The sequence below is a fragment of the Momordica charantia genome, assembly GCF_013281855.1.
Source record: "Momordica charantia cultivar OHB3-1 chromosome 4 unlocalized genomic scaffold, Mcharantia_2.0 BLBB01000004.1, whole genome shotgun sequence".
Taxonomy (NCBI): Eukaryota; Viridiplantae; Streptophyta; class Magnoliopsida; order Cucurbitales; family Cucurbitaceae; genus Momordica; species Momordica charantia.
Window position 1 is genome coordinate 26,423,017 of NW_028275162.1, and position 27,834 is coordinate 26,450,850.

Here is a 27,834-nt window from a genome sequence, read left to right on the forward strand (position 1 = left end):
AAGAAAAAAAAAGTTTAGTATTAAAAGAAAAAATCAAATTTTGAAAAACAGAAATCTATTTTTTAAAACTACCTTTTTTTAAAAATTTACATAAAATTTCAAAGTGATTTTTAAAAAACAAAAATTACAAAATTGAAAGGGTTATCAAATAACTCTATTTTTAAAAAACCAAAAATTAAAAACTAAAATGAAGTTATGAAACAAACCCTAAACTTTATGTATTTCCGTTCTTAAAATTAAATTTTGGAATAAATACGTTTATCCTTGAGATTTCATTTCTTTACCCTCTAAATTGCAAAATCTCATGGTCTGTTATTAAATATATCAGTCCTCTCTATTTCTCAATTTTCATTTCTATAACCATAAAACAATTTCTAAACTAAATATCAAGTAATAAAGAACAGAAATGTATCAAGTAATAAACTAATAAACAATTTCTATTCCTCTTCCCAATTTCTCAAGAAAACAAAAACAAAAAACAAAAACATAAAAAACACTTGATGCAGTTTACCAGGTCTAACCGTTCCTGTACTTAAAAAAAAGTATATAAATAAATAAAAAAAAAGGTCTATCTGTTCCTATATATCTGTCCAAAAGAAAAGCTCCTATAAGTTTTCCTCAGCAAACCTAAATGACCAATCTATCAAGGTCTTAACTGGAAAGTGTTTTAAGATCAACCTCATTTAGGCATGAAGGAGCCACCTGAATTGGTTGAAGAACAAAACCAGCTTTAAAGCAATTTAGCTCCAGAAGCTCCACCTGTGAAGGCCCCTCAGGGCAAAATACCACAACAGCTCCTCCACTGCCTGTGAATTTTGAAGCAGCACCTACTCTTCGAGCTACCTCCACCATTTCTATGTTTAAAGCACCCAGAACATCATCTCCAAACATACTCCTGCGAATCCACAAAATATGAGGGCCAAAACAGCAGTAAATAACACTCATACACGAGTTCGACGTGATTTTGGGAAGAGTAAGAAGTGCTTAGCTAATCGAAAGCACTTCTCAAACTTCTCATGGTGTTTGGTTAAATTCTACAAATACTTGAAACTACTTCAAAGTAGTTTTATGAAAAGTATTTAATTAATGTTTTTTCTCGAAGAGTACTACACTGAAATGTCTTCAAAACCAAGATCAAATTCCGTAGTCTATGCAATCAGACATCAAAAAGAATAAAACTAGGTAATGGAAATGCCATGATTGTATAGCGATGCAATCCTGGAGGGAAATCTCAAATAACCAACCAGGCCATGCCATCTAATTTCAGAACAGCACAGCAGGCCAAATTGCAGAACTTGCACAAAGTATTCTCATATAAACATCAATTATATTTTCCTAATACAATTATTATTTCAAGGGAACACAAGAAACTTTGAATAGTTTTGGAGTTGAAAATTTAGTTAAGAGATATAAGTAGATTTAATATATGGCCTAAACTTGTTAGCACAGAAATGCTAACCTGCGAAGATCAAAATTGCGGTTCATAAGTGCTGCAAGTTTTGAATAGTCCTTCTCAAGTAAAACTTTCCTTCCTTCTTCTGCAACCTTAGCAACTTCTTGCATTGATGATATAATGAATTTGTCACCATCAAGCCACCTCTGCCGTACTGTACTGTGGACCTACGTTAGCATTCGTCATGGACAACAGTGATTAGTGCTGGAGAAAACATTTCCAGCAGTGTTAAGGTTTAGTTTCTATAGAGGAACTATAAGATTTGAAAAATGTGAAAAACTCTTAAGCTTTGGCCAAAGGCAGTGTAATAAAGGTTGTCTGACACAAAAAGAGATTATTGGTTACGGTTCATTTTAGTGTTCCTTGTTGTTCAATTATTCAAAACTTTCCAGTTTCGGGACAATATATCTTTCATGGAGGGTACAAATAGAAGAGTACCGTTGAGCTTCTCCAGTATTTTACCTATTATTTTTATGTTTCGGTCAAAAACAATTGATGCAAGTGCAAACAAGCTTCTAGACCATGAATAACAATAGTAGAGATGGAAAATTGCACGGGGGCAAAAGTATTATGGAGATTGGAGCCCATTAAGATATCAACCTTTCCAGAATCACTTGGATTATTAGCATAGATTAGATAGAGTGGAGGGAGAAGATTAATATCCATGGGTGTGTATATGCCATGTCCAAGCTTCTCCATGTGCTCTTGGCTAAAATCCTGCAGAAAAAGAAATAAACATCATAAAAAAATTCATCTCCATATTTCATAAATACATCAACAATTTTAGAAGCTATACCATGTAAACAAGGCCACCATAAACCTGCGCGACCCGATCTTGAAGACCGGCAATGATGCCAAGTTCTTTCTCTGCGGCGAGAACAAGGTTAGGTCTGACCTCCACTTTAATCAGATGCCTGACGTCAAAGAAGTCTAGCAGGCAACTCAAGGCAGCACATACAATAGCACTGGAACCTGAAAGTCCTGTCTGCAATGTCAAAATTATAAGTTACGCCATTCAGTACATATGCATCGGTATAAACATAAGCAAGCTAAAAAATAAGCAAGCTAAAAAAAATAAGCAAGCCAATATGCAGAATAAGGAAATATGCATCGGTATAAACATAAGCAAGCTAAAAAAAATTAATTATATCATGAAATAATTGAATCTTCATCTTCATGTTAAAGATGATGAACTGGCCAAGCAAATCAAGATTGCATTGATGTGCAATTAGAGATCAATGTGAACTATGTAATCTAAGAGCTCATTTATAGCTAAGACAGCGGGCCTGTTATAAATTTGAGTGTAAATTGAGCCAAAAGTTCAGGAAGTAGCCTTTTTCAATATCATTAAAAGAACACAAATCCATATTGGCTACACCACCAAAGGCTTTGTAAGCTTAATGCATTGCTATTTTACCAAGCATGATAACAAGTAAGAGCATCTACTTCAACGACCACAAATAATTACGAAACTACAAATGTTGCAAGCAGGACACATACATGAATTACAAAAGAAAACTAATTTATGCTTTATCACACAGAACAAGACATTATACCTGTCGAGGAATATTAGTGTCATACGACAGAGTAAAATTCCCTGTATGAAGATGAATCTCGTTTTCGCTGCAATAACTATAAAAAATTTTACAAACTGCCATGAGCAATCGCACCCCGCCATAGTAGCCATGACTGGACAGTCGATTTACCTGTAAAACAAAACAAACAAAATTTGAATCTTCGCAGAATTATTGAATATAGTGGCCCACGAAATGTTTAAAATCACAATTCCAATGAATTTTCCAATAATGCCAATATCATCCGACGAAATTTCATAGTGCTATTTAATTTCATACCGATTGCCTCTTAAGATCTTTGAAAAAGAAGAGGAAAATAAATACAAACATACTATACTAAGGATCAGTCAGCGGGAAAACAAAAAAGATCCCACAATTTCATGGACAGTCTAAAATTTCAATCGCTCAATGAATTCTCCATATGCATTCCAGAGAAACTAATAAAATCAGATCTATCCCGATCAAGCAACCAGTCAGAATGATGTGGGAGAATGCAGTACACATAAAGAAGGGAGAAGCGCAGGCAAACCAGGTGAACGAGGGATGTGAAGTGGATGTTGTCGTCATAGGGATGGGGAGTGATGACAAGCTCGTCGGAGGGCTGGAGTCGAACGGTGGCCCAGAAATCGCCTAAAGCAAAAGAAATGGTGCGACCATAGTAAACGTCGCTCGGATTTCCCAGCAGTCCCACGCGAGCATAAGCCTTGTGCTCGATCACAGAGGAAGATGACGATATCTCGGAATCCATCTTGATCTCTCTCTCTCAAACGATTTTCACTCTTTTTCTCTGTGAATTTCAGTTTTCGTCGTCGGAATTCAGAACTCTGTTTTTTTTTTCTTAGATTTAAAGTGATAATGAAATCTGAAATTATCACATTCAATTGAAATATATTTAAATATATTTGATTTAGGACCCAGATAGGCATAGTCTGCCAAAAATCTGTTGTGGAAGTTCCCAAATTATTATTTACTTTTTCTTTTATTACAAATTATTATTTACTTTTATTGAGTACAAAAAGGCGATTCCAGGTATATATACTTTAATTAATTGGGTTAAAGTGATTATTAGTTCTTTATTACAAAATATCATAATATTTTGAGTAGAAGTAAAAAAAAAATCATAATATAGTGAGTAATTATTAGAGTGTTGGCATTTATTGCCACAGAAATTTAATTAATTGAGAATGTTGTAAGAAAAATATATACCTCATCAGATATCAATCTCAAAACTATCCGACTAAGCATGCAAATTATATATACTTTAACCATACCTCACGCATGCAAATTTATATTATAAATTATTATATTTGCAGATTCACAATCTTATTGTTATATTTACAAATATAAAAATTGTCACCCATTAAAATTTACCAATTATTAATTTGTTCTTTAATCTTTGAAATTTCCAATTTTAGCAATATATTAAAAATGGTCAATTATATAACTCTAAAAGAAATTAAGAAAACGTTGAATGATGATTAAGTTATCATTTTATTAGTTTATTTTAGTACATAGAACAAGTTACTTGCATGCTATTTAACATATAAAATCCAATGCTTCCCTTCTTAAAATTTGACCAGCTCATCAACAAAAAATATTTCAAATAACATGTTCGACCTTGCCCACGTAGTAAAATGTTGATAAAACAATAAATCAATGAGACAGGATTTTTGTCAACAGTTTAATATTTTTTTAGAACGTAGTTGAAAATTTCAATATATTAAGGGTAATAATAGAGAATTTTAAACATTAAGAATACTTACAAGATTAGAGACTAGTTCTTTTACCATTCAGAATAAGTTTAAGAGATCTGTGGCATATCCAGAAATCAGGTTATGGATCAATGTCACGAAGTTGTGATTTGACCTCTTAAACAGTTTAACTGCTAATTCTAGTGTTAATTTCATCTTCTACTAATGGAAAAACTCAAATCCGTTGTCTGCATCTCATATTCGGATGTTAGAGAGGAATATAAATCATAGGTCGAAAACTCCCAATGGAGTTCGATTTCAGGCAGATCATAATTTAAACCGAACTTCTCGTTACTCCAGAATGAGTACAATAGACAAGTTTCAAACTGTACAATTCAACAAGAAATGTACAAATGGAGAATCAAACATAATCAAGCATACCTGTAAAGAGAAAGCAGCACAGGAACATCACATGGGGCATATCAGTCATCATCTTCATCGTCTTCGGGCAGTGCCATGTCGTCTCCGATTCCTTCGAGAAGTTTATCGACATCCTCACCTAACTCCAACAACCTGGCGCTTAATCTTTCCACTCTACTTTGTTCTTGCCCGAGGCACACAAGCAAGTCATTCAGTTCAGTCTCACTCTCCTTCTGAGCTTCTTCCCTTGCTTCTGCCTTGATGGCCTCAATGTCTGGGCTAATGGAATGTCCTCCACTCTTCAAAGCTTTTGCCTCTTTTTCTAAAAGGAAGTTTGCCTGTTCAAGGCTGTTGTATGCATCAGAGAGACTCTTAAGATCGGATTCCATCTTGCTAGCTACATTTCGGTAGTAAGATGCCTCAGATTCGATTTTCACTTTTTCTTCCTTGAGCAGTTCCAGCCGTTTAGATGTCTCTTGAAGATCTCTTTGAAGCGTCTCTAATTGAACTCGGTTGGATGGCCCACTTACTCTCTGCTCACTCTGGGAGTCACTCCTTCCTCCAGTTCTCGAGAGGTCCTCAGCCAAAGTTGCATTCCTACCAAGAAGGTCCTAGAAAGGGAGAAGGTAGAGGGATCGGATTATAATTACTTCCATATCTCAGTCGAAATATGGTGGGATGGGAAGATTAATTATATGTGTATATGCAATAGCATGTAGATTTAGAATTGACTCTAGTCATGAAAATTTGCTATCAAATTCTGACTTGCTGGTTAATGGAGGGAGATAAAGTCACTCGCATCCAAAAATAGCTCCAACCTAACTAAATATTTGATCCTAAGTTTTGCCCAAACAAAAATAGCAATAACCGATGGCCCATGCCTCGCAGTTTATACAAATGCAACTAAAATTTTGCTCCTAAAAATTTGTCAAAAACAGAGAGAAATAATAGCAGTGTGCTACTAAAGCCTTTCAAATTTATTAATTACTTACGAATTAGCGACATAGAATAATGTACTACCTGTAACTCGGAGCATTGCTTCTCTACAAATGCTTTAAGCCGCTTGATGTACTCACCATCAGTTTCCCCGTTCCTCTGCTCTAGTTCTGCTGGCACCACAGCCACCTTGCTCTTTGGTTGACTGTATATCATAACAATGTTCTCTCTGATATCTGCTTCCAATCTCTTAACAGTGTTGATAAAACAAGTATCAAAAACAGATGAGATAATGGGAAGCTCTTCGTTTGTCTGATTAGAAGAATCATCCTCATCAACATCTTCAATTTCAGCCATACTAGCAGCCGTAGACCTTGTCAGCGCTTTCCGTGGCTCTGATGATTTGGAGGCGAAAAGAAAGCTCTTCTGCAGCTCATCAAACTTCAAAAAGTATGATGTAAGCCCAACCTTCTGGCTAATGGTATCAACAATGGTAAAAGCATCCTTCTCACTATCACTTGATTTATTATAGATTACACACTCCCCCAAGAGAACTGCTGCTAAACCCCTCGTGGAAACAGTTACAGTTGAATCTGCAACCAACTCAAGCAGATATGTGAGGTGGGGACGTGAATCTAGGAAGCACTGCACTGCACTTGGGCAATCAGCCAACCAAGTGATTAGCAATTTCAAAATCAGTAGTTGAACATATGAGTTGCTGCTCATGGCCGACTTCCCATTTCTATTTTTCATAGAAGAGGCAAGAGCCAAATACTTCACCATTCGATGCATCAGAGGTTCAGGAGCTCCCAAGGAAGGCATGGGTGCTTCAAGTTTTATTTTCAATACCTGAAACATGGAATTTGCAAATAAAGCTTTTTTCTTTCCCTTCCAAATTCTTGTTTTGAAGTTTTTTAGATAAGAAACAATTTCACTAAAATGTATGAAATTTACAAAAAGGATTCAAAGCTACAAAGAGTTGCAAAAAAGATCTTCAATTGATATTAAGTAAGACCTCAAAAATGGACAATCACCCATTTTGTCAAAGTTTCAAAGACACTTTTCATCTCAGGTAGGATTAGTAGTTACAAAAACATTCATGCTTTACCGTCAAGAGAAAACATTAGAATGAAATGCATCTAGTTGCATACCCTTTCCTTGCACTGATTGTTGTTCTTAACCACATGAGAAAGCACACTGGCAGCTCTGCAACATGTCTGCAATCATATATTAAGCCAGATTGTCACTATAGAAATCATGACACTTCGTGTTGTAGACACTCATAATCATGTCTTACGTTTCAACATTTCTTTGATATTTAAAACATTATATTACCTCCAGATCGCCATCATTTTCACTCAAAGTAAGACTACGTAATAGCATGCTGCAAGAAAAACTTATTCAGATATTATCATTCACCAAAAAGTTTATTTGTAAGCTAAAATAATCGAACTAAAATTTCATTGAATTTCAACTCATCTTCTACATTATTCACCAAAGAAAAAAGAAAAGGTGTATTTAATAGAACACCACAAGAACAATGCAGGATGCATTTGTGAATTAACCTTCCAAATGACATGTTCACATCCTCCTCAAGTGGTGCATGGATCATTGACTGCGGTTGAGGAATTAAAGTGGATGCCAACATTGTTTGCCCATCAGAATTTTTCTGATTCAGACAACACGTTAGAAAGAAGAATAACACAATAGAATTTGAAATTTAGATATTAAAAAATAAAATAAATATGGATGAAATCAATAATACATTTTGTGAAGAAAAAAAAGGTGGAAAGTTGAAGGCAAAAATAACCTCACAGAAGCTCTTAAAAACATAATCAGCAGCAAAGAATTCTTGAGTACTTGACGTCCGCAAAATGATCCTAAGAATTGAGTTCAGGGCAGGCTCTTGGACACCCTCTCCAAGGAGTTTGCTCGCAATAGCATCAAGATTTTTGGGATGCTCAGAGATCAGATTGCCAATGCATTGTAATGCCTAATAATATGCAAGGAAAAAAAAATCACTCGTACATAAGTTATAGCTGAATGCCAAATAAAAATTAAAAAGAAAATTATGGCCATTTGATTGATGTAAATAGAATAAGTTAGATTGACTTAACATTCATGACTTAACAAATTTTTCTTTTTTTTTTTTTTGATAAGACACGATACTTTATTGAGAAAAATGAAAAGAGATACAAAAGAAACAAAAGAGGCCTACACAAAACAGCCCAGAGAGGAGTCCCTTACAGAAACGGACTCCAATCCAAAAGAATGACTTAACAATTTTGTTTGCATACCAAACAGGCCTTAAATATACGAAAATCCAAAATATACACCAAGCAGTTGGCTAAATCATAAAACATTTCTATAATTATCATATCGATAATCTGTGTGCGACAAATTCCAGTTGAAGAGAGAATGGATTCTCATAGCAGGTAGCGTAAAAGCTACATGAAGCAAGACATAGAGCATCTAGCTTCAGTTCATGAAAGAGAGAGCTTATCAAGCTTCATTTCATGAAGATGATGAAAACTTAGTTATGCGAAACAGAACAAGATAAAGGAAAGATTATCCTAGAAAAATAAATATTGATACCTAGTAACTCTTATAGAAGTGAAATAAATGTATTACGTATTTTCTGTGAAATTACTAATAGATTCTAATAACTAGTGGCAGAAGCTTACAGTAATCAATATCTTAGGGGCAAGAAACTGAAGGAGCCAGAAGAATAAGCACTGTTCTAATTTCTATACGTGTTACAGTCCACCAGTATAAGCTATAAGATGAGAATGTTTGTGTTATATGTGATCAACAGATAGTAAGCTGTCTTACCGCACAACGCACTGGAACAGGGGCCCACTGGCTTTCAACACCCAACATTAGAAGATGATCCAAAACCTTTTTCTGTCAATGATGGAAGGGCAAAGAGAAAATTCCTCATCAGAGAACCCCCACTTTTTCAATTTAAGAATACATTGATAGATTAATTGTATTCAAATGGCAAACCTGAACCAGAGTTGTTTTATTAGTCAGCTTATTTCCATCTTTTCCAGGATCAGCCTTGGGATCTCCCGTTATTAGCAAATTTAAAGTTTCTAATGCACTGAGTAGATTTACTGTCTACTGGCAAGATGTTCCCAAACAAGGCACTGGTAAGACTTCTTGGACATAATATTAATCATGTGAAATACAATTGCACAATTATCTAACCTTTTGTTGTGTGAAACTGTAAGTACTTCCTCTTGACTTCAGAATTGATATTAATGGGTCAAATCCCATAGTCTCCCTCAGCAATACCTGAATATAACATTCTAAAACCTTTTTAAAAGAACAAATACATAAAAAGCACGGTAATAACAAATAACAGCAGACAGAGGCCACGCACCTGATTTGATACATTTTTTCTTAGAAGGTTGTTCAACAATTCTAGGCAATCCTGTTTAAAACGTACTCATTAAAACCATAACAAACTCGATATATTTCCATCGGCAGGACATTATTGGTAGAGATAAGAACATCTCAAATGAAGTTTTCATTCATGAACTACCTGCACAACAACACCACCATCAGAACCTCCTTCCTCTTTAATGATGCTAAAAACCTTCTCAAACGCACCTTCAAATACCACAATTTTTTGAATTTCCTACAAGATCAATAGATTTATTGGTTAGTGAAGCCAAAGTTGCCTTTCGAAACTATCATTAATAAACATGGATTTTAAACCTTTTTATTCAAATGAGAAACCGAGCTTTCCTATAGTATAGATAAGAAAGAGATTTAAGGGAAGAAGCTATTGATTTTCTTTCAAGCCCTTCTACTTTATTTAGTCTTAAACTAGCCCTTCTTTTCAATTTAACTACCAATTTCATTTGTAATTATTAAAATAAAAACAATATAATACATCTAAAGTCTTTTAAACACACACACACACACACACACACACACAAAAAAGGAGAAGATAAAGTAGGATTACAACTACAAGTTTGACATTTTTTAATTAAAAATATAATATCATAATTTTAAAATATTATTTTTCGACAGAATGGAATTAAAACATTGTCTCTCCAAAATAAAATTTTGTTCAATGGCTAATGGTTATTACTGAATACTGATCAACTAAAATTTTATTTTATTCTAAAATATCGCATTGAACAACTAAAACTTTATCTCAAGTCTAAAACATTGATCAACTAAAATTTTATCAAGTCTAAAATTTAGTTCTTTGGAAAATAAAAATGTGTGATAAATCTAACAATAACATAATAAGGTCAACTACTAGTGGATAAATAAAATTATATATTACTAAATATTTATAACTTTTGATATTTCAATACAAAAATAATTATAATTCGTATAAAGATCAAACCTCAGCTTCACGAATCAAGTAAGTAAGCAGTAGGAGCGCCTCATTCCGTATAACCTAAAAGGAAAACCATTACCATATTTTAGTGAATGAGCCTAATATAAGCATGCTTTACAAAATTGAGCTTTTCAATACTTCTTCGCCGTAGCTCCAAATGACAAACTGGAAAAGTATTCATAACAAGAGAGGCATATAGATGTGAGTGCAATGACAGTTCAATGGAGAGGAATTTAGACAAAACTATTGTCCTCAAGGGTAGAAAAAGAACATGTCCATGATTAAAAACATCTGCACTCTCCAACGATGGAGCCTAAAACATTTAACTTCTTGAAAAGTTCAAGTCCTCATATCATAAGATATATTTTTCTAAAAATTCGTGACGCGAATATCTTAACCAACTTACATGCATCTCCACTAATCACATGAGACAACTGTCTAACTTAGCAACATTTGGTTGTCAAGAAATTTGTAGGACTTTAATATCCAGATAGTTGACAACATGAAATGTGAATGCATTTCCATAACTTTTTTTACTTTTTTACTAGCCTTAATGACCATTAGGCCTGGAGTTGTTCTCATGCCGTGTGATATTCCTCCTTACAATTTTGTCCCTGATGTTTCTATTAATGAAAAGTAATCTTAAATCTAGAGTCAACATAATACTATTTTTTCCCGGCTTAATTTATCCATTATAGATATATTCATTCAGTTTAGTAATGGTGTCGGTATTTTAATAATAGGTCAACACTGTTTTCAAACTAACTAATTAATATGTATTTGAAACTACCATATACAAGAACCAAAAAGATATGTGGGAGAATGTAATACCATGTGGCAAGGTTTTCCACTCAATGAAAATGAATAGATGGTTTAATTGGAGAAGTTGAAGAGTTGATCTTTTAGCACAGAAAGTTAAAAAGGTTAGTGAGTCACATGCCATAAATTTCCTTTTCTTTAATTTGATTGGTGGAAGGAGTTATAAAATGTAATTTACCCTTAAGTTTATTTACAAACATAAATTATTTAGCAAAAGTATACCTCACGATCCATAAGCATGTCCATAAGTCGTGTAATACCACGAGGAATGCTGAGAATAGCTTCCTGTAACCTTAATGGGAAAAATCGGCAACTCAAACTAATGAGAATTATAACAAGTAAAGAAAGAGAAACAACATATATATAAGCTGCGTAAAAAATATACCTCGTGGGAGAATTTGTAAGAAGCGCTGTCAACAGTTGAAGAGTATAATATCTAACATAAAAATCCTCTTCTGACTGCAAAAGCACAGAAATAAATCCAAATAAGGGTGGGGAAAAAGTGGTCGGATAAGGTATTTAGTTGCACAAATGCATAATAAAACCTAGAGATATTTAAAAAAAATAATTAGATATAAAGAGGAACTACCAACCAAAAGACTCAAAAGAAGAGAGATGCTTTCTGATTCCCTTGAAAGCAAATCAGAGTTCATCAGGGCTGGTTGGACTTCATCTCTGGACCCTTTTGCATGATCGATAGGAGTTAATGCACTTACAAGAGTTTCAAGGGCCCCTCGAACCTGGATTCAAGCAATGGAGAAACATATTACAGGAGACAGCTCCTTAAAAATTAAAAAATAAGTAACTTTTTAGGGAAATAAATAATTTGATTGATAAATGAAATATACATAAGGCTGTTTTACAACAAAAGGTCTCCAACTAATACAGATAGTGTCGAGAGAATAATTACAGAAGAACTCAGACCTAACAGAACATAAAGAAGAACAAAAAATAATGACTTCCCGCATCTGGTAAAAATGTAACTAGAGCAGAAGCAATTAAATAAACTAGTAAATTATGATAACATCAACTAAAGTTTTCACAGCATAGAAATAATCATAGATTACCATGTAATATTATCTTTAAATTGTTGTTCCAGAACTTTTTTGAAACAGGCAATAACATATAATTTTTTTTCCTTTTTTCAGAAAGAAAACATAACTAGAAGTCCTAAGCAAGATTTAATTGCTCAATAAAAAGGGAAGCAAATAACAGTTAAAGAACTGCAACCATTTCAACATCATCTCGTTCCTCCTTCAAAACACTCATGAGCACAGGAAATCCTGCAAAAACATGTAAAATATATTTTATACAAATATAAATTTTGGATAGTCGTAGTCCATTTAATGAAAGTTAGATGAAAGCAAAGCACGAACCCATTGCACCAAAAGCTAGCTGGCCAGCACGACTTTCTGCTACAACAGACTGAAGCTCCACCATAGCAGTTCTCCTGTCCTCTGCAATCTGACCATTGCTAATGCGATCCAATACACGTTCAACATAGCTATGGAAACGAGCCATAATTAACCATAATATATATGGAAAGCAACAGCAACAGTGAATATTAAGATTCTTCTACACGAGAAATAGCAGATGGGGAACGCACACGCCATTCAATTTACCCATCTTAGTGCTTAGGAGCATACAACATATGCTTACCTATCTTCATTGGATGCAGAATTCTCGCTGCCGAAAACAAGCCCAACCACACCCTGCAGGAACAACGCTATCAATTACACAGGAAAAGAAAAACGATTGAAGCATCTTAAGCTCACAGATAAAAGACAATGCGTATATAAAACTGCAAACAAGCACCACATTACTTTTCTAGACCTTATAATCCATGAATTTTTGGCTGAAGAGAAGAGAGAGAGATCACCTTGTAACCAGAGACCAAATCCATATTCTCGTAAGAGTCTCAAAAATCCAGAAACAGATGCCAATACAATCACCCCGAACCCAATCCAAGCTTTGGAAATGATTGCACGCAAATCCCTAACAGTGAGAGCTTGAAACCAATAATTTAATTCTAAGAATCCTAAAGATGAAATTTCAACAAAAATGCAACGATACATAGAATTGAACGCACAAATAGCTGTCCGAAGGGAACAGAATTGCGATTAGAAGAAAAGGAACGAACCTGAAGTTCGAAAAGAGTGGCTGATCTCGGCGTCCGGCGATTTTTGGTTGACAGCGATTTTGAGTGTATTGTTCTTTCCTTCACGAGCCTCTGTGTCGTTTGACCAAATCGGAATTCGGAGCGGAGCTCCTATTTTTGTTTTTTTTTTTCGCTAAATTACGAAAATACTCCTAAATTTTTCTGAAATTTAACCAAGATATCCGTTTTTTCTTTTAATATCGACATCCGTATCTTTTTAAGTGTTTTTATTTTATTTTTATCAACGTATCTTTTTAAGTGTTTCCCCCACTTAGACGTTTTAAAAATAAACATATATATAAGACGGTAGTTAATTGATATTTTTTTTTCTAGTACAAAAGTTAATCAAATTAAATTTGTAAGTAGCGAAAACATAAAAGAAGCAATTGTGTTTCAAAAGATAGATTAGGGCATAATTAAATAGTTGATTATGGAGGGAAATGCTTTAAGTGTGAAAATAAAGAAAATGTAAAATAAACTCCCATTTTAGTTGTTATTCTGTTCTAGATTTTGTCACGTCAACTTTTCATTCAAAATGTTAAGAGAGATATATTTAATAATGTTTTTTCGAAAGTTTATAAAAGGTAGGATATTATTAAAACTTTTCAAAAGATAACAGGTTTCTTTTTTTTTTTAACTCGAAAGTGGGTATTTTTTGTAATTTAGCATATATATTTATCGGATTTGTGTAATTCGTAGAGTTGTACTGGCAAGCACAAGGCCCACATATCTAGGCCTGTAATTAAGGCTTTGGGCCTCCGGATAAACAAGTTAGCGGCCCAGAACAAGAAGTTTTCTCCTTTTCTTCCTTTATTTTGTTTGTTTCTTTTTAACAATTAGAAAATTGAATTATCCACCTTTGAAATGGAATAAATATAATTATACTCGATTTAATATTTTACTTTTATTATTAAAAAGATCTTTAATAACAAATGTTATTTATATAATATTTGACTCTTTATCATTTAGTAGAGAAATATTCATTTAATAGAGTAATCAATTCTTCCTAATTTCAAAATATCAATAAATAATCTTTCTACTTCTTCGAAATTCTTGTGAACTATTTCCTACATGTTTATTTATGTCTTTTATGACATCACTCTCGATATTTTTTACATTTAAGGAAGGAAAAAAATACCTTTTCTCAATAAAGATTCAAGAGTGAACTCGGTTACACATTTCCATCCCCAATAAAGATGCAACCTTTATAATATTCAAGTGTTTATAATATCTTAGACTCAATCTCTTGTGGACTATAGTGAATTAGAGTGTTTATAATATCGGTTATTTACTACCATATATTTCTAAAACATATATATTCTTTTTCGGAATTATTATTATTATTATATATATATATATATATATATATATATCTCTCGATATATAAATTAAATAACAATTATCACATAAAATTAAGAATATATATGAAAATTTTGTGGTAGCTGAATAGTCACCCACATCTTTATCTCTCCACTTGCAAGTCTTAAAGGTGGAATCTTTGGGTGCTATTTTGGTTTCTTCTTAATTTCTCTCTCAAATCCCCTTCACTCTATTTATGATAAATTGAATTCATTGCCCTCTCAATTATTTCTTTCTACTTATTTCCTTTTTTTTCTTCTTCTTTTCAAGAGTTATCTTCTTGACATATTGTAATGTATTTCATAAACTTTGCTTTCTTGAATTAGTGCTTGATGAAGAAAGTTTCGGGCTGATATCTTCTATATTATTGGAATGGATGTACAAAATGGAAATCGTACATATAATTCCTAATATATGGCATTTTTCTAAAACTTCATTATATTGTTAATTCAATTAATAATAGTAATAATTTTATCTTCATCGTTTTATTTAATTGATGATTATGTAGGTTTGTCTAACAAGGTATCGAGGAACATAATAGTGGAGAGAGTAAATTGGTTTGTTCAAAAGTACTTTTTAGCACTAAAGACTTTAGAGGTTGTTTACAGATAAAATGTGTACAAGTCAATTTCGATGGCGTAGTATTGCTCAAATACAATTGGTTTACGATTACATTTTATTGAGAAAACGACTGCCAGATATTAAATAATTTTGTATGGTTACTATTTTGACAATGAGATATTAAAAAAGAAAAAATGTGAGTCGATATATTTTCATCATTCAATTCAATGTGACATGGATTTTTCTAAGATTCATTATTATTTTTGCATTTAAAAATTTATATATATAAAAACTTTAGAATAATAAGTTTAAACGTTTAAAGTGGCGGTTTTTCTATGATCTTAAAATTCTATCCATTCTTTGTAGAGTCAAACATTTATCATTCGACATAATTAAATGGTGTTTAATTTTGATTTTATCAATAATCGTGTTAAAATTAAATGTGTTGATTGAAAATTGTTTCGAACAACTTCTTAAAGTCATCAAGCTAAACCTAGTTAAACTAATTAAGACACCTATATCCGATCAAAAAGTCATGAATTCAAATCTCCACTCCCATATACTGTATACTAAAAAAAACTTTATCTTAAAGTTATTTCTACTATTTATAATTCAAAAAAAGAAGATTTTTTATATTTAATTATGTTTCAATTTATGCTTCAAAACTAGTCATTGGGTATAAAAGATGATTTTAGAAAATATATTTTCTAGGTTAAAAAAAAACTTTAATATTATTGTTGTTAAACTTCTTTTCTAAGTGAGAATATACTAGTGTTTTTTAATATGTAAACTAATTGATAAATATACATAAAAATAAAATAATATTGTTGTTTTATCTTGTCTTTCAAAAAAAAACGTCAACAAAGTTTTCAGACCTTAAAGTCCAAACTTATTATATACGTTTTAATGCTCAGTTTAAAAATAAATAAATAAAAAATATGCATTTTCTCCGAGTGGTCGTGGATGATGGATGACAATTAAATGTTAACATGAAATTTAAAGAAATGGGTAAATATAAAGACCAAGTGGAAATTCCGTTCTTCATTTATTAGGTTGCTTATGAAAAGTCTTATAATATCTCAACATCAACTAAGATGTTGCCCGTTTTAAGTATAAACTTTACAAATTTGTTTTTATTTCATCCAAAAAAACTTCATACCAATGGAAATAATTATCTTCGCCTATATGTTATGAATCACTCTTTTTCCTAATCAATGTGGGACACCTTGCAACTTAACAGTCATTAATATTGATGTTGATGTTTGTATCTAAGTCGTCTATTTCATGTAGTATACTTTGATTGTTTAATCTTCTTCTCCAAATGATATGATCAAACGGATGAAATGCAATGAGACTTATTGTTTTTTTAAGTCGAGATTGAAATTTCTGATATTTTAATCGAGATATGTGTCTTGATTTTAACTACATTCAAGTTGGCCAAGATTTTATTTTATTTATTATTATTATTTTTTAGAAATGAGTTATACCTGTTTGACTACATGGAAATGGAGGTTAATTATATGATAAGATTCAAGTCCAATCCTAATTAATAAATAAAAACTCTTATTTATGTTTCAAAATATAAGCATAGCTTAATGCTCAAGACATCTTACTTCTTTTTAGAGGTTGGAGATTCAATCCCAATTCCGACATTTATTACTTTTTTAGGCCATAGATTTAAATTATTATTGAGAAAGTCTAACCCAAAATCTGAATTAACGGGACATGATTTATCTCCATTTAAGTTTAACCTCCATTATTTTTTGAAACAAGAAAAATCTTTAAATATAGAAAAAGGTTAATTAATTATTAGAGATTAAATTTAAAGATGAGAAATGTGAGGAGGAAGTGTGGAGAAAAAGTCAAGGGTGGAGTACTGAGATTCCATGTGGACTGAGCTGTCAAAGAACTCACATCCAAAAACATGGCCAACCCAACTTCTCTGGGTTACGTATCTCACACGTGGCAGTTCTAAGTCAGCCGAATCCATCTGGCAGCCACGAAATTTCCTCTCCACATCCTTTTACAACCGAATCTTCGAATATTACCATTCGTTTCTTTCCCGCAGCTAATACGCACCGTTTTGGTTCAACGACTCATCGTTTCGTTCTCGTATGTTAGAATCTCAGCTTCGCACGATTAAAATATCGACAAACTTTTTTTTTTATATATAGTACAAAAGTTTCTATTCTCACCAGTCACCCCATATTTTTAAAACCATGTTCTAAAAGTAATAATAAATAAAGCTTGGTTTAGCAACTAATGTAGATAAAATAATGTCGTAACAAACAAATATTATCATTTTGTAAGAGGGCGGATACCAATAGTTGGGAATCCGAAACTCTCTTTTAAGTTATATACTTTACAAAGATACTTTTTTTTTTAAATATACTTTATAAAGATACTTAAACAAAAGTTACTTTGGCTAAAAATAAATATAGTTTTAACTTAATGAATCAGCAAAGAGACGACAAATTTCACAGTTTTTTTTTTCTATATGCTATGCAAAATATCTCGCTTTTTTTTACGAATCTGAACAAATGATTTTTTGCAAAAAAAGATGTGGTAACTATTATAAACAATCACTAACAATTACCTACATCAAAACGAGTATGCAATATAAATAATATGAAGTGTGAACCTTCGACCTTAAGAGAAATGGTACATAGATGTTATTTACTATTGAGCTAAATTCATGTTGACTTAAGCAATATAAAAAAATATGTGTCGGTTCAATCAAATAGAATCTTTTGACTTGTCTAACATTTGTTTTATCTAGCTAGCCTACTCTCTTATGTCATATCATAATAATGATAATTATTTGGTTTAATTGGTGTACTAAAATTAACTATAGAAACCTATAATTGTGGACATAATAGCGTAAATAAAACATTTTAAAAAGAAACGCAACTCAATAAAATTCAATAGTATACTACTGGGAGCGAACTCTCATTTTTCAACCATTCCAATTCTCAGCTAAGCCATCCAATTTTAGTAATTAGCCACAAAACAATCTTCTTATATTAAGTGAAATTTCTCTTTTATTAATTTGTTCATTTTCATTACTATAAAAAAACTTAGATATTTATTTAGTTTAAGGAAACAAAAGTCTTTATAATTTAAGAGAGAAAACAAATTAACGTACAAAAAATATTAAAATACATATAAAGTTTAAGGAAAGCGACTATAACAAATAAATAAAAAGGTAGAAAGGGTTAATTAGACTCGACATTAATTAAGTCCAATGTGAGAGTAATATGACTAATAATTTTTTAATACTTATTAACAACATAAATTATTGAGATTGATTAAAGTCAATCTATAGAATTTAATTAAAATTTTAGAAGAATAAAGTTGAAATTGACAACAAACATGAAAGTTGAATGAGAAAGATAAATTAAAGTTACAAATAAAGAAAGACATGTAAGCCATTAATTAATTAAATTCTTTCTTTCTTTTTTATTACAATTTAAATTCTTTCATTAAAAGGGAATGGAACGTGGGAAGAAAAAATGGTTGCATTTATGAATACAACCAGAAATTTTCCCATACGGGACACCTCCAATCCAGAAGCACTGACCAAGTCAAACGCCTAGTGGGCAAAACTGACCATTTTACCCTTGGCGATAATTACATTATTATGGTCGCTTTCAAATTTTCAATAACTTTCCCTATTTCTTTTCCAAAAGAAAAAATAATTCCCTACTTTAATTTATGATTTTTTTTTTTTTACAATTATTCCATTATTGTCATTATGTGGGTTTATTATTATATTTTAAATTTTTTATTTTAATCCTCACGACAATACTATGCGGTGCAATTTATATAAATCTTATATGTTGCCATGTAAATTTGTACTTTAAGCCACTCATTTAATGAAGCTATCTAAGAATTATATGGAACGTAATATAAAAAATGGAAGGGACCAAGATAAGATTTTTATGGAAAATATATATATTAAATATGAAGATCAAAATAGAATAAACACATAAATTTGATCAACGTTCCATCTAAATTAAAATTAGCTAATATGATGAACATAGTTCAAATGGGCGAATACTTGACCTCTACTCGTGAATATCGTAGGTACGAATTTCTATTGTCCGTGTTAAATAATTTAAATATCTCGACTTTTTAAGAAATATTCGATCTCAATAAAATATTTGGATTTAAAAAAATATATATTGATGTGATATTGCATAAAATATATTTTTTAAAGTTATTTTTTAGTTATCCAAAATTTTGAATTTGGAATCGAAAAATAGTTTATATAGTTTTTAGCAGACGCATATTCTTTTTCTTTCTTTTTTTTTTCCTGACAAAGTATATTCGTTGCTCGTTGTTTCTTTTCCACAATATCTTTATGAGTTTTCTTTTTTCTTGTTTATAAATTCAACATTGAGTATCATAAAATTGAGAATCACATAAAGAATTTGAGTCTAAATTTAGAGAAGTCATCAGGTAATACTCTTTAATTTCTATTTTAAAATAGTAGAGAAAAATGAAAATATATAATCATCATATATATATATAAAATAATCCAATGTTAATTTACAGTTTAACCGTTTTAAAAAAGAAGAGAACACTTTAAATGGATCTAAAGTATTTTTTTTTCTTTTTTTAATTCAACAAATTGAAGATGTGATAATTGAACTTCTAATTTTGAATGAACGAGTACATCTCAATTAAACTATGCATATTGTGGCTGCAAAGTATTTTTTAATTATACTTAAAATGATTGAAAAATCTCTCTAGATAGTGGTTGAATTTTCATGATTTTTTATATGCTCTTTAAAAATGATATAAAATAATAATGTATTTTAAAAGTAATTAGGTACGTACAGAAATAACATTTTTGCCAACCCTACTATGTTTACTTGAAAGGAATGAGAATTAATTCTTTTCATTAATTTGGATGATGTTTATCAAATTGCATAAATGAAATAAAATAGTGGGACTCACCTTAAACTTTATAATCACTTTCTCTAATTTCGTTTATCTTATACAACCTCATAAATCCTATTATCATTACTTATTCAGCCCCACATATTTATTCTAATTATTTCACAACTCTCTTTCTTTCTCTCTCATCCATTAACGACCATCATAACTTTATTAATTAATTGTTTTATACTTTTATTATTTATTTTTCATTTATACTATTAATAACTTTTCCCTAACAAAAAATTATACAAATTTTATTAGTTGATATAATTTTATTATAAAATGTTATAAATTTATATTTAATTTTATAATTTTGCTTTATTATTATTAATTAATATCAATAGTTTTTAAAAATATAATTCATTATTATAAAATATTATAATAATAAAATTTAATAATATTTTATATAAAAGATGATGGTAAGTATTTTAGTTAATGTAATTTTATTTTAATTATTAATTAATTTTAATATTATACTAAAAAATATTCATTACAAGTAATATAATAATAAAATAAATTAAAATTTATTATTATTGTAACTAATAAATATCAGTCGAATAATGTATTTATACTAATAGAAAGAAGAAAGGGTATTTCTCCAAAAAAAAAAAAGAAAGAAAAAAGGGTATACTATATTTGATTCCAATTTCAATTCTAATTACAAGCCTTAGGAGTCTTAAGTCTCATAGGAAAAATCTAACTATTTTAGGATACATCCAAAAACCATCTCCATTTACATTAAATTTGAAATTATCTTATTTCTCAAAATTATTATTATTTTTTTAAATATCTTGAAACCATTTGCGTGTGTGTGTATATATATATATCTTCTTCTTCCTCAAAACTTGTCTGCTGCAAACTTCGCAAGTTGATGAGCCACTTTGTTTCAAGGCAACCTTCTCCTTTTCAAGTTCAGGTTTTGCATATGAAATCAGAGTCCACAACTTGAAAATCCGGCTGAAATCAATTTCATTGCTGCACAGGCTTTAATGGCGGTATGAATTTGTAATAACTATACCTCATATATACCTGCCCCTGCTCCACAAAAATCTTGTTCAAACCATATATAAAAAAAATCGTTATGTCCACCATGTATTTATGGTTATTTTAAAACCAATCATTTAAAAAAACAAAAACTTTCATCCCTACTCTCTATTTTAATACTTTTTTATGACTCTTAGAGTTTTTTAAAAATTACCATTTTAATCCTTGTTATTATTTTATTACCATTACCAGTTTACATGGCTGCATTATCTGTGTGTTCAAAATAATTATTTTTTAAAAGTTGAGGGGCTAAATGAATATTTCAAAATTCTAGAGAATGAAAAAACAATAACGGTTGCTTGTATACGTTGTCCAGAAGGTATAATTGGTCAGCAAACATCCCCTTAGCTGGGTGTCCGTTGGATCAGCATCTGATCTGAATCCAACGGTTGAGAAGAGATGAGGACGAGATGACAGGGAGAGTGTGGGCGCACACAAGATATTCCCCTTTTGTTGAAAAAAAGCTTCTAAATTTTTGGGATTTTCTCAGTGGGGCGAAAAGGGAAAAGGAAATTTAGGGGATTAATAAATATTTGAGGTTAAGCATTATTCATCTCTGTATCCTAATTCCCACTTTCAGTCATCTCTGTGGTGACCTCTCTCTCTCCTCCGGAACTCTGGAATTTTGAGTTTGCTTCGGTGTATCAGCGCACACCCATCAAAGAAAAACCCCCAAACGCCTAAAATTTGCGTCTCCGTTTTGCTTTCTCTTCATTTTCCGGACCAAACACAGCGATTAAAATAACCCCATTTCCATTTTATATCCACTGCTCCAATTTTGATCTAGGTCTCCACGATCTGATTTTGCAGCGTTTTGAGCGAGAAATACAGCATTAATTCGCCATTTTCTGGATTTTCGAAGTTTATTTTTGGTGGGGTTTTCTTCTTCTTCTTCTTCTTTTTTTTTTTTTTTGGGTTTTCCATCATGCCTGATGGGTATCACAACTCTAAGAAGTTCGATGATATCTGTGAAGACGTTTGCGGCCAGGTCTGTTACTCTCAATCCTCTCTCTCGCTCGTTTCTTTTCTTTCTGTTTGGAATCTGTTGTCTTCTTCTCAATTCTCAAATTCCCAAATTAACTATTCTGAGCGTTTCTCTTGGATTCATGTCCTTTTCTTTGAACTACGCGCCAGGGCGGCATGTCTTGTTTCGTTTAGTTCAACTTTCTGAGTAATAAAATCCTGTTTGTTGTCCTTTCTTTTCCTAAACCCTTTTGTTGTAACTTTTCCTTGGAGATACCCATTAATGGCGAGAATGGTACAATTATCTGCAATGGTGTAAACATAGTTATTGATTATTCGTTTTCCTTCTGTTTATGGACACAATGGTTTGATTCGAAGTGTGCATTGATATGGGATTGAATCAGATTTTGCTGCCTTTTTCAATTTATAGCTAAATTTCCTTTTCAAGGTGTTCTAATTTCAGCTCAGTTAAAGAATCTCTTCGTTTTTATGACGTCCTGCCGTCCCCACTTGTCAATTTTTCCTCTTACAAGCATCTGGAAATGAATTGTTGTCCTGAATCTAATTGATCGATATGACGTTTGATCACTGAATATGTTCTTCAATCTCTCTGGTTTTGATTGTTGCAGGGACCTCGCGGTGCTTTTAGCTTGTCTAGATTTCGATGTATTCTTCGAGGGTGGGATTTGAAGACACTGATTTTTCTCTTTGTGGCTGTTCCACTGTTGATATTTTTCATATATATCCATGGCCAGAAGGTCTCTTATTTTCTTAGACCCTTGTGGGAGTCTCCTCCGAAGCCATTTCATGAAATCTCTCATTACTATCATGAAAATGTATCTATGGAGTCCCTCTGCAAGCTTCACGGTTGGCAAAAGCGCGAATTGCCGAGACGAGTCTTCGATGCCGTTCTGTTTAGTAATGAAGTTGACATCCTGACCATCAGATGGAATGAACTGTATCCTTATGTGAGTCAGTTTGTGCTTCTTGAGTCGAACTCGACGTTCACAGCTATGCTTAAGCCATTGGTTTTTGCAAACAACCGGGAACGGTTTAGCTTTGTCGAGCCACGATTGACTTATGGGACAGTAGGGGGCAGGTTTAAGAAAGGAGAGAATCCTTTTGTTGAAGAGGCATATCAGAGATTGGCTCTGGATAAGCTTCTTAGGATTGCAGGGATACAGGATGATGACTTGTTAATCATGTCTGATGTCGACGAGATTCCGAGTGCCCACACGATAAACCTCTTGAGGTGGTGCGATGATACCCCGCCCATACTCCATCTCCGGCTAAGGAACTACCTATACTCCTTTGAGTATTACGCAGATGACAACAGCTGGAGAGCTTCTGTCCATCAATACAAGCATGGTAAAACCCGGTACGCTCATTATCGTCAATCGGATGAAGTCTTATCGGATTCTGGGTGGCATTGTAGCTTTTGCTTCCGCCATATCAGTGAGTTCATATTCAAGATGAAAGCATACAGCCATTACGACAGAGTCAGGTTCTCTCATTACTTGGAACCCGACAGAATTCAGGATATAATATGCAAAGGGGCAGACCTATTCGACATGATTCCCGAAGAGTACACATTTCGGGAAATAATTGGGAAGATGGGACCAATCCCTCGGTCGTACTCGGCCGTTCATCTCCCATCATACCTACTGAACAATGCTGAGAATTACAAATACCTGTTACCAGGTAACTGCAGAAGAGAAAGTGGCTGAACTATGAAAGAACAAGAAAGAAATGGCTTTGTATATGTTGAACATGTAGAGAAAGATATCCTTATTTTAAAGGATCGTGTCCAATGAAGTTGAGGCTGATATGGAAACTGAGGGCAGAGAGAGACTTCTCCATATTTGTTGCAGCTGAGGAGAAAAACTGGTTGTAATTGCTATTGGGCTGCTTATTAGGCTTAAAACCCTCCATATTTCTTCAAAGTTGAATCAAATTTCCTAAGATTCTCTTATAGGTATTGCGTAGGTAAAACTGTAATTTCCACCATCTCTGTTTATTGATCCTTAAAACACTGTCACAGTAATACTCATTCCATTCTTTTTCTCACCGGCAATGAAAAGAAAGGTTAATTCTCTCTGTCTCTCTCTTGTTTTTTCTTAATGTGGAATTTGGGGCCTTCTGAAAGCATATGCTTTTTCGTTTTAGTTCGGTTCGTTTTGGTTTTGGTTGGTTTGATCAGTTTTAATCCTCGAAGACGAGTTTTGAGTCCAAAATCTTTCTTGGCCGGTCAAAAACTGCTCGCCTTTGTCCCTGATGAAGGAATTGTTCATACAACTAATTGTTTATGAATACAAGTTGTGAAATTTGTGTCTTGTGAGGTGTGAATGAAACATGGGAAGTGGGAAGCATGTGGACATTTCTTCCTCTAAGCAATAATCATGCTGCCCACCACTCTCTCCAAAGACCAAAGAATCTTCCAATTTTACCCAAAAAAAAAAAAAAGAAATATCAGGGATTAAAGTTAGTACTAGTGGTTCATTTGTCTAAGGGATTGATAGAATGAGTTTTTATATCTATGTGACCGATGGTCACGTACTAAAAATTAATAGAGGAGTAGTACATTTTATTATGGAGAAGCATAATCTCAAAATATATTATATAGAGGAGGTAGTACATTTTTTAGAGTGTTTGGATAAAGATTTGTTTTTTAATAATTATGGTTAGATAAGTGGTATGTTTAAAGTTATTATATAACTATTCATATGTTCATATTTTTTTTAGAATAGAATAAGCTCGATTGTTCTACTAAAATAGGGTACCATGAGAACAAACAAAGAGAAAAGATAAAATAAAAAATAGTTGACCAAACACTTTGTTTTTTCCCATCATCTCAAGAAGTCAATGGTTTGATTTACATTTGCCTATTTTTTTTTTCTTTTTTGTATTGAGCCATGCACTAATTAATAGTTTTATTAGTTAGGAAAGAAGCAAGTAAAAATGAAAAAATATAATCGTTATCAACTAGCCTTAAATTATCGAAGTCGGTCTCTTTTGTAATAAATCATTACATTATTTTTTGAGTACAATAAATGGGTGGAGGATGATTCGATCTTATGACCTTGATCATAGACAGATGTCAATTACTATTGAACTAAGTTCATGTTAGTTATTACGTTGTTGTTAATGATTCAATAAGAGAATTAATTAATTGATCTCTAAACACTTAAACTTCGAGGATTGCTCAAGTGTATACGACACTAATTATAATCTTAAAAGTCAATAGTTTGATCTTTCATCTTGCCATTGTTGAACTAAAAAATTACGTTTTTTAATAATAAAAGAAATCAAACAATTTTAATTTTTAAGAAGTTTTGAAAAGTTAATTTTTTTTTATTCAACAATAGCGGGATAAGGATAATAGGTACTTAATCTATTTAACTGTCTTTACATGTTAGTTATGAAAAGAAGAAGCTAAAAGTGAATATTAATTTTGGCCTTAAATTATAGAAGTTGGCCTCTTTTGCAATAAATTATTATGTTATTATTAATGATTCAACGAGATGATGGATTAATTAATCTCAAAACACTTAAAATAGTAAAAAATGTGAAACATTATCTTTAATGATAGTTGAAATAAACTTTTAATTTTTTTTAGTACGTGGGGTGGGAGTTCGAACTCATAAACTTTTAATTATTAATTAGTAGGGAGAGAGAGTATTGTCTCTTTGATAGTGACAATGTCAAAAAAGTATATCAAAATTTTAAATTAAAACGTGTCTTATTATTTGATGCTTAATATATTGTCACTTAAATTTTTTTTTCTTTTCTTGAACGGTTTGAATTAATTAATACGGTTAGACATTACTAATAATAATATAATATGGATAGAAGAGAGTCAAAATCCTCAAGATTCAACAATTCCTTAAACCAATAATCAATAAATTTCTTCAACATTCTCATCATCATCCAACTCTAAACGCTCTAATTCATTAGAAATTTAATTTGTAAAACAGATGGCATTGGTGGTAGGTGAGAAACAATGTGCCATTGACTTTAAAGTTTCAATAGACATGATTTTCCATAATAGCCATTTTTAACAAAATTAAATTTATAGTATAAAATTGAAAATTTACAATTAGGATTTTTCATAATATTTGTTTTGTTGTTGTTGAGAAAGGATATATCTTTCATTTAAACATCTATTCAGATAACTAAACGGTAAAAATCTTTAATCCTTGATGCTTTTCTATCTAGTTTGGATATTAACTAATTGATATGTTTATTACATAACTATTGGCTCATTTGATACTATGGGACAAAAGAAACTCAATTAGTTGGATAAAATGAAGTGAAAAATTAATATTTAAAGCTTGCTCGCGTTTACCCGTGCCTAAAGTCCAAAAATTCAATTTTTTTTTTTTTTTTTGTTAAAATGTGAAAACTAAGGGTTGGTTTAGTAATGCTCTCATCTTCAGTTTTTTAGAAACATAAGTGTTTGATAATTATTTTAGGGTCTGTTTGGTAACGTTCTCATTTCTCGTTTCTAATTTTTTTTTAAGAAATCTAAGCATTTTTTCACTAATAGAAAATTTGGAAACAAACACAAGTTTATTCTTTCTTGTTCCTATTTTCAATTTCTTCCAAAACATAAATACAAAAATTGTTTTATTATACTTGAATTTATGCATGTTGGGGTCATGAATTTTATTTTATTTTTTATTAAAAATAAAGAAACAGAAAGTAAGAAACAAGAATGTTACTAAATGAACCCTTAGTTTATTATTTCTCATTTTTAAGAAACGTTTTTAAACTTGTGTAGAAATTTTGAAAACAACAAAATCAACATTTTTTTTCCTATTTCTAGTTTTTTCAAAAACATAAATAAAAATATTATTTTATAATTCTTAATTTATAAAATACATAATAAATATAACATAAAACTTTTGAATATATAATTTTAAAAATTTTAAATATTAGAGAACGATGAACAAGAAATTGTTACCAAACATGTTTCGGTTTATTTTTCAATAAAAAAAACAAAAAACAAGAAAACAAATAGACCAAAAAAAAAACGAAAAATAAAAAAAAAATTAACAATTAGTAGTAAACAAATAGGATTGTTAAAATAAATAAATAAATAAATAATTGACTTTGCCCCAAAAAGATGAAAAGCTTATTATCTCCCACCAGTAATCCCATTAACCTTTTCAACAACATCAAACAATCATGGTTGTGAAATATTCTTCAATGGCCTAATTCTTAAACCTAAATTAAATTTCTTCTTCTTCTTAACTTTTGCAACTTCCTCTCCCATTTTTGGGTTCTCATAAACTATATTTAACCTCCCCACTTTAAAACCCAATTCATGTCTTCCCCACTTTCTATTTTCCTTTATATATATACTAAAATGGAAAGTTTGTTACAAATATAACATTAGAATTATTTATTTATTTATTTTGACTATAATCATAAAACTAGTGATAAATTTGTATTCAACTTTTCATTGTATTGTTAGTTATTTTTTATTTGTTAGTTTTTGTAATAAAAGAAACACTATTAAGACTTTTTTTTTTAAACTTGATTATGTAATA

The 27,834-nt window shown here is 31.4% G+C and overlaps 3 protein-coding genes across 6 annotated transcripts; 1 reads left to right on the plus strand and 2 right to left on the minus strand.

Moving 5' to 3' along the window:
* Positions 1-411: 411 nt before the first annotated feature.
* LOC111006619 (GHMP kinase family protein) lies at positions 412-3,889 on the minus strand. Its single transcript, XM_022278642.2, has 6 exons — positions 3,557-3,889; positions 3,010-3,159; positions 2,250-2,438; positions 2,054-2,170; positions 1,460-1,620; positions 412-895 (listed from the first exon to the last, which is right to left on the minus strand). Exons 1-6 carry the CDS (start codon positions 3,773-3,775, stop codon positions 652-654), a joined length of 1,080 nt encoding a protein of 359 aa, XP_022134334.1. The 5' UTR covers positions 3,776-3,889; the 3' UTR covers positions 412-651.
* Positions 3,890-5,006: 1,117 nt separating this feature from the next.
* GC6 (golgin Putative 6) lies at positions 5,007-13,551 on the minus strand. 3 transcript variants are annotated; one of them, XM_022278108.2, is made up of 20 exons: positions 13,394-13,551; positions 13,133-13,248; positions 12,913-12,965; positions 12,630-12,757; positions 12,484-12,536; positions 11,847-11,993; positions 11,639-11,712; positions 11,476-11,545; positions 10,441-10,494; positions 9,622-9,717; positions 9,460-9,510; positions 9,285-9,371; positions 9,081-9,194; positions 8,907-8,978; positions 7,885-8,067; positions 7,640-7,743; positions 7,410-7,458; positions 7,226-7,291; positions 6,159-6,923; positions 5,007-5,749 (listed from the first exon to the last, which is right to left on the minus strand). In XM_022278108.2, exons 2-20 carry the CDS (start codon positions 13,154-13,156, stop codon positions 5,201-5,203), a joined length of 2,739 nt encoding a protein of 912 aa, XP_022133800.1. In that variant the 5' UTR covers positions 13,157-13,248; positions 13,394-13,551; the 3' UTR covers positions 5,007-5,200. The 3 variants fall into 3 exon arrangements, with proteins under 3 accessions (XP_022133800.1, XP_022133801.1, XP_022133803.1); XM_022278109.2 differs by having other exon boundaries at positions 13,133-13,261; positions 13,394-13,550; XM_022278111.2 differs by lacking the exons at positions 11,847-11,993; positions 12,484-12,536; positions 12,630-12,757; ... (1 more) ...; positions 13,133-13,248; positions 13,394-13,551 and having other exon boundaries at positions 11,476-11,538; positions 11,639-11,698.
* A 7,562-nt stretch (positions 13,552-21,113) lies between these two features.
* Positions 21,114-24,379, plus strand: LOC111006592 (uncharacterized). Of its 2 annotated transcripts, XM_022278603.2 has the most exons (3): positions 21,123-21,270; positions 21,636-22,307; positions 22,912-24,379. In XM_022278603.2, exons 2-3 carry the CDS (start codon positions 22,245-22,247, stop codon positions 24,007-24,009), a joined length of 1,161 nt encoding a protein of 386 aa, XP_022134295.1. In that variant the 5' UTR covers positions 21,123-21,270; positions 21,636-22,244; the 3' UTR covers positions 24,010-24,379. The 2 variants fall into 2 exon arrangements, with proteins under 2 accessions (XP_087979331.1, XP_022134295.1); XM_088123205.1 differs by lacking the exon at positions 21,636-22,307 and having other exon boundaries at positions 21,114-21,270.
* The last annotated feature ends 3,455 nt before the right edge of the window (positions 24,380-27,834 follow it).

Excerpts from the sequence above, each read along its gene's own strand:
- LOC111006619 (XM_022278642.2), bottom strand. The coding sequence starts at position 3,775 with ATGGATTCCGAGATATCGTCATCTTCCTCTGTGATCGAGCACAAGGCT. Across the intron at positions 3,160-3,556 it reads TCACATCCCTCGTTCACCTG|GTAAATCGACTGTCCAGTCA; the intron begins GTTTGCCTGCGC and ends TTTGTTTTACAG. Across the intron at positions 2,439-3,009 it reads ACACTAATATTCCTCGACAG|ACAGGACTTTCAGGTTCCAG; the intron begins GTATAATGTCTT and ends TTGACATTGCAG.
- GC6 (XM_022278108.2), bottom strand. The coding sequence starts at position 13,156 with ATGGATTTGGTCTCTGGTTACAAG. Across the intron at positions 12,758-12,912 it reads TCTGCATCCAATGAAGATAG|CTATGTTGAACGTGTATTGG; the intron begins GTAAGCATATGT and ends TCGTTTCCATAG. Across the intron at positions 9,511-9,621 it reads ATGGTGGTGTTGTTGTGCAG|GATTGCCTAGAATTGTTGAA; the intron begins GTAGTTCATGAA and ends CGTTTTAAACAG.
- LOC111006592 (XM_022278603.2), top strand. The coding sequence starts at position 22,245 with ATGCCTGATGGGTATCACAACTCTAAGAAGTTCGATGATATCTGTGAA. Across the intron at positions 22,308-22,911 it reads GTGAAGACGTTTGCGGCCAG|GGACCTCGCGGTGCTTTTAG; the intron begins GTCTGTTACTCT and ends TGATTGTTGCAG.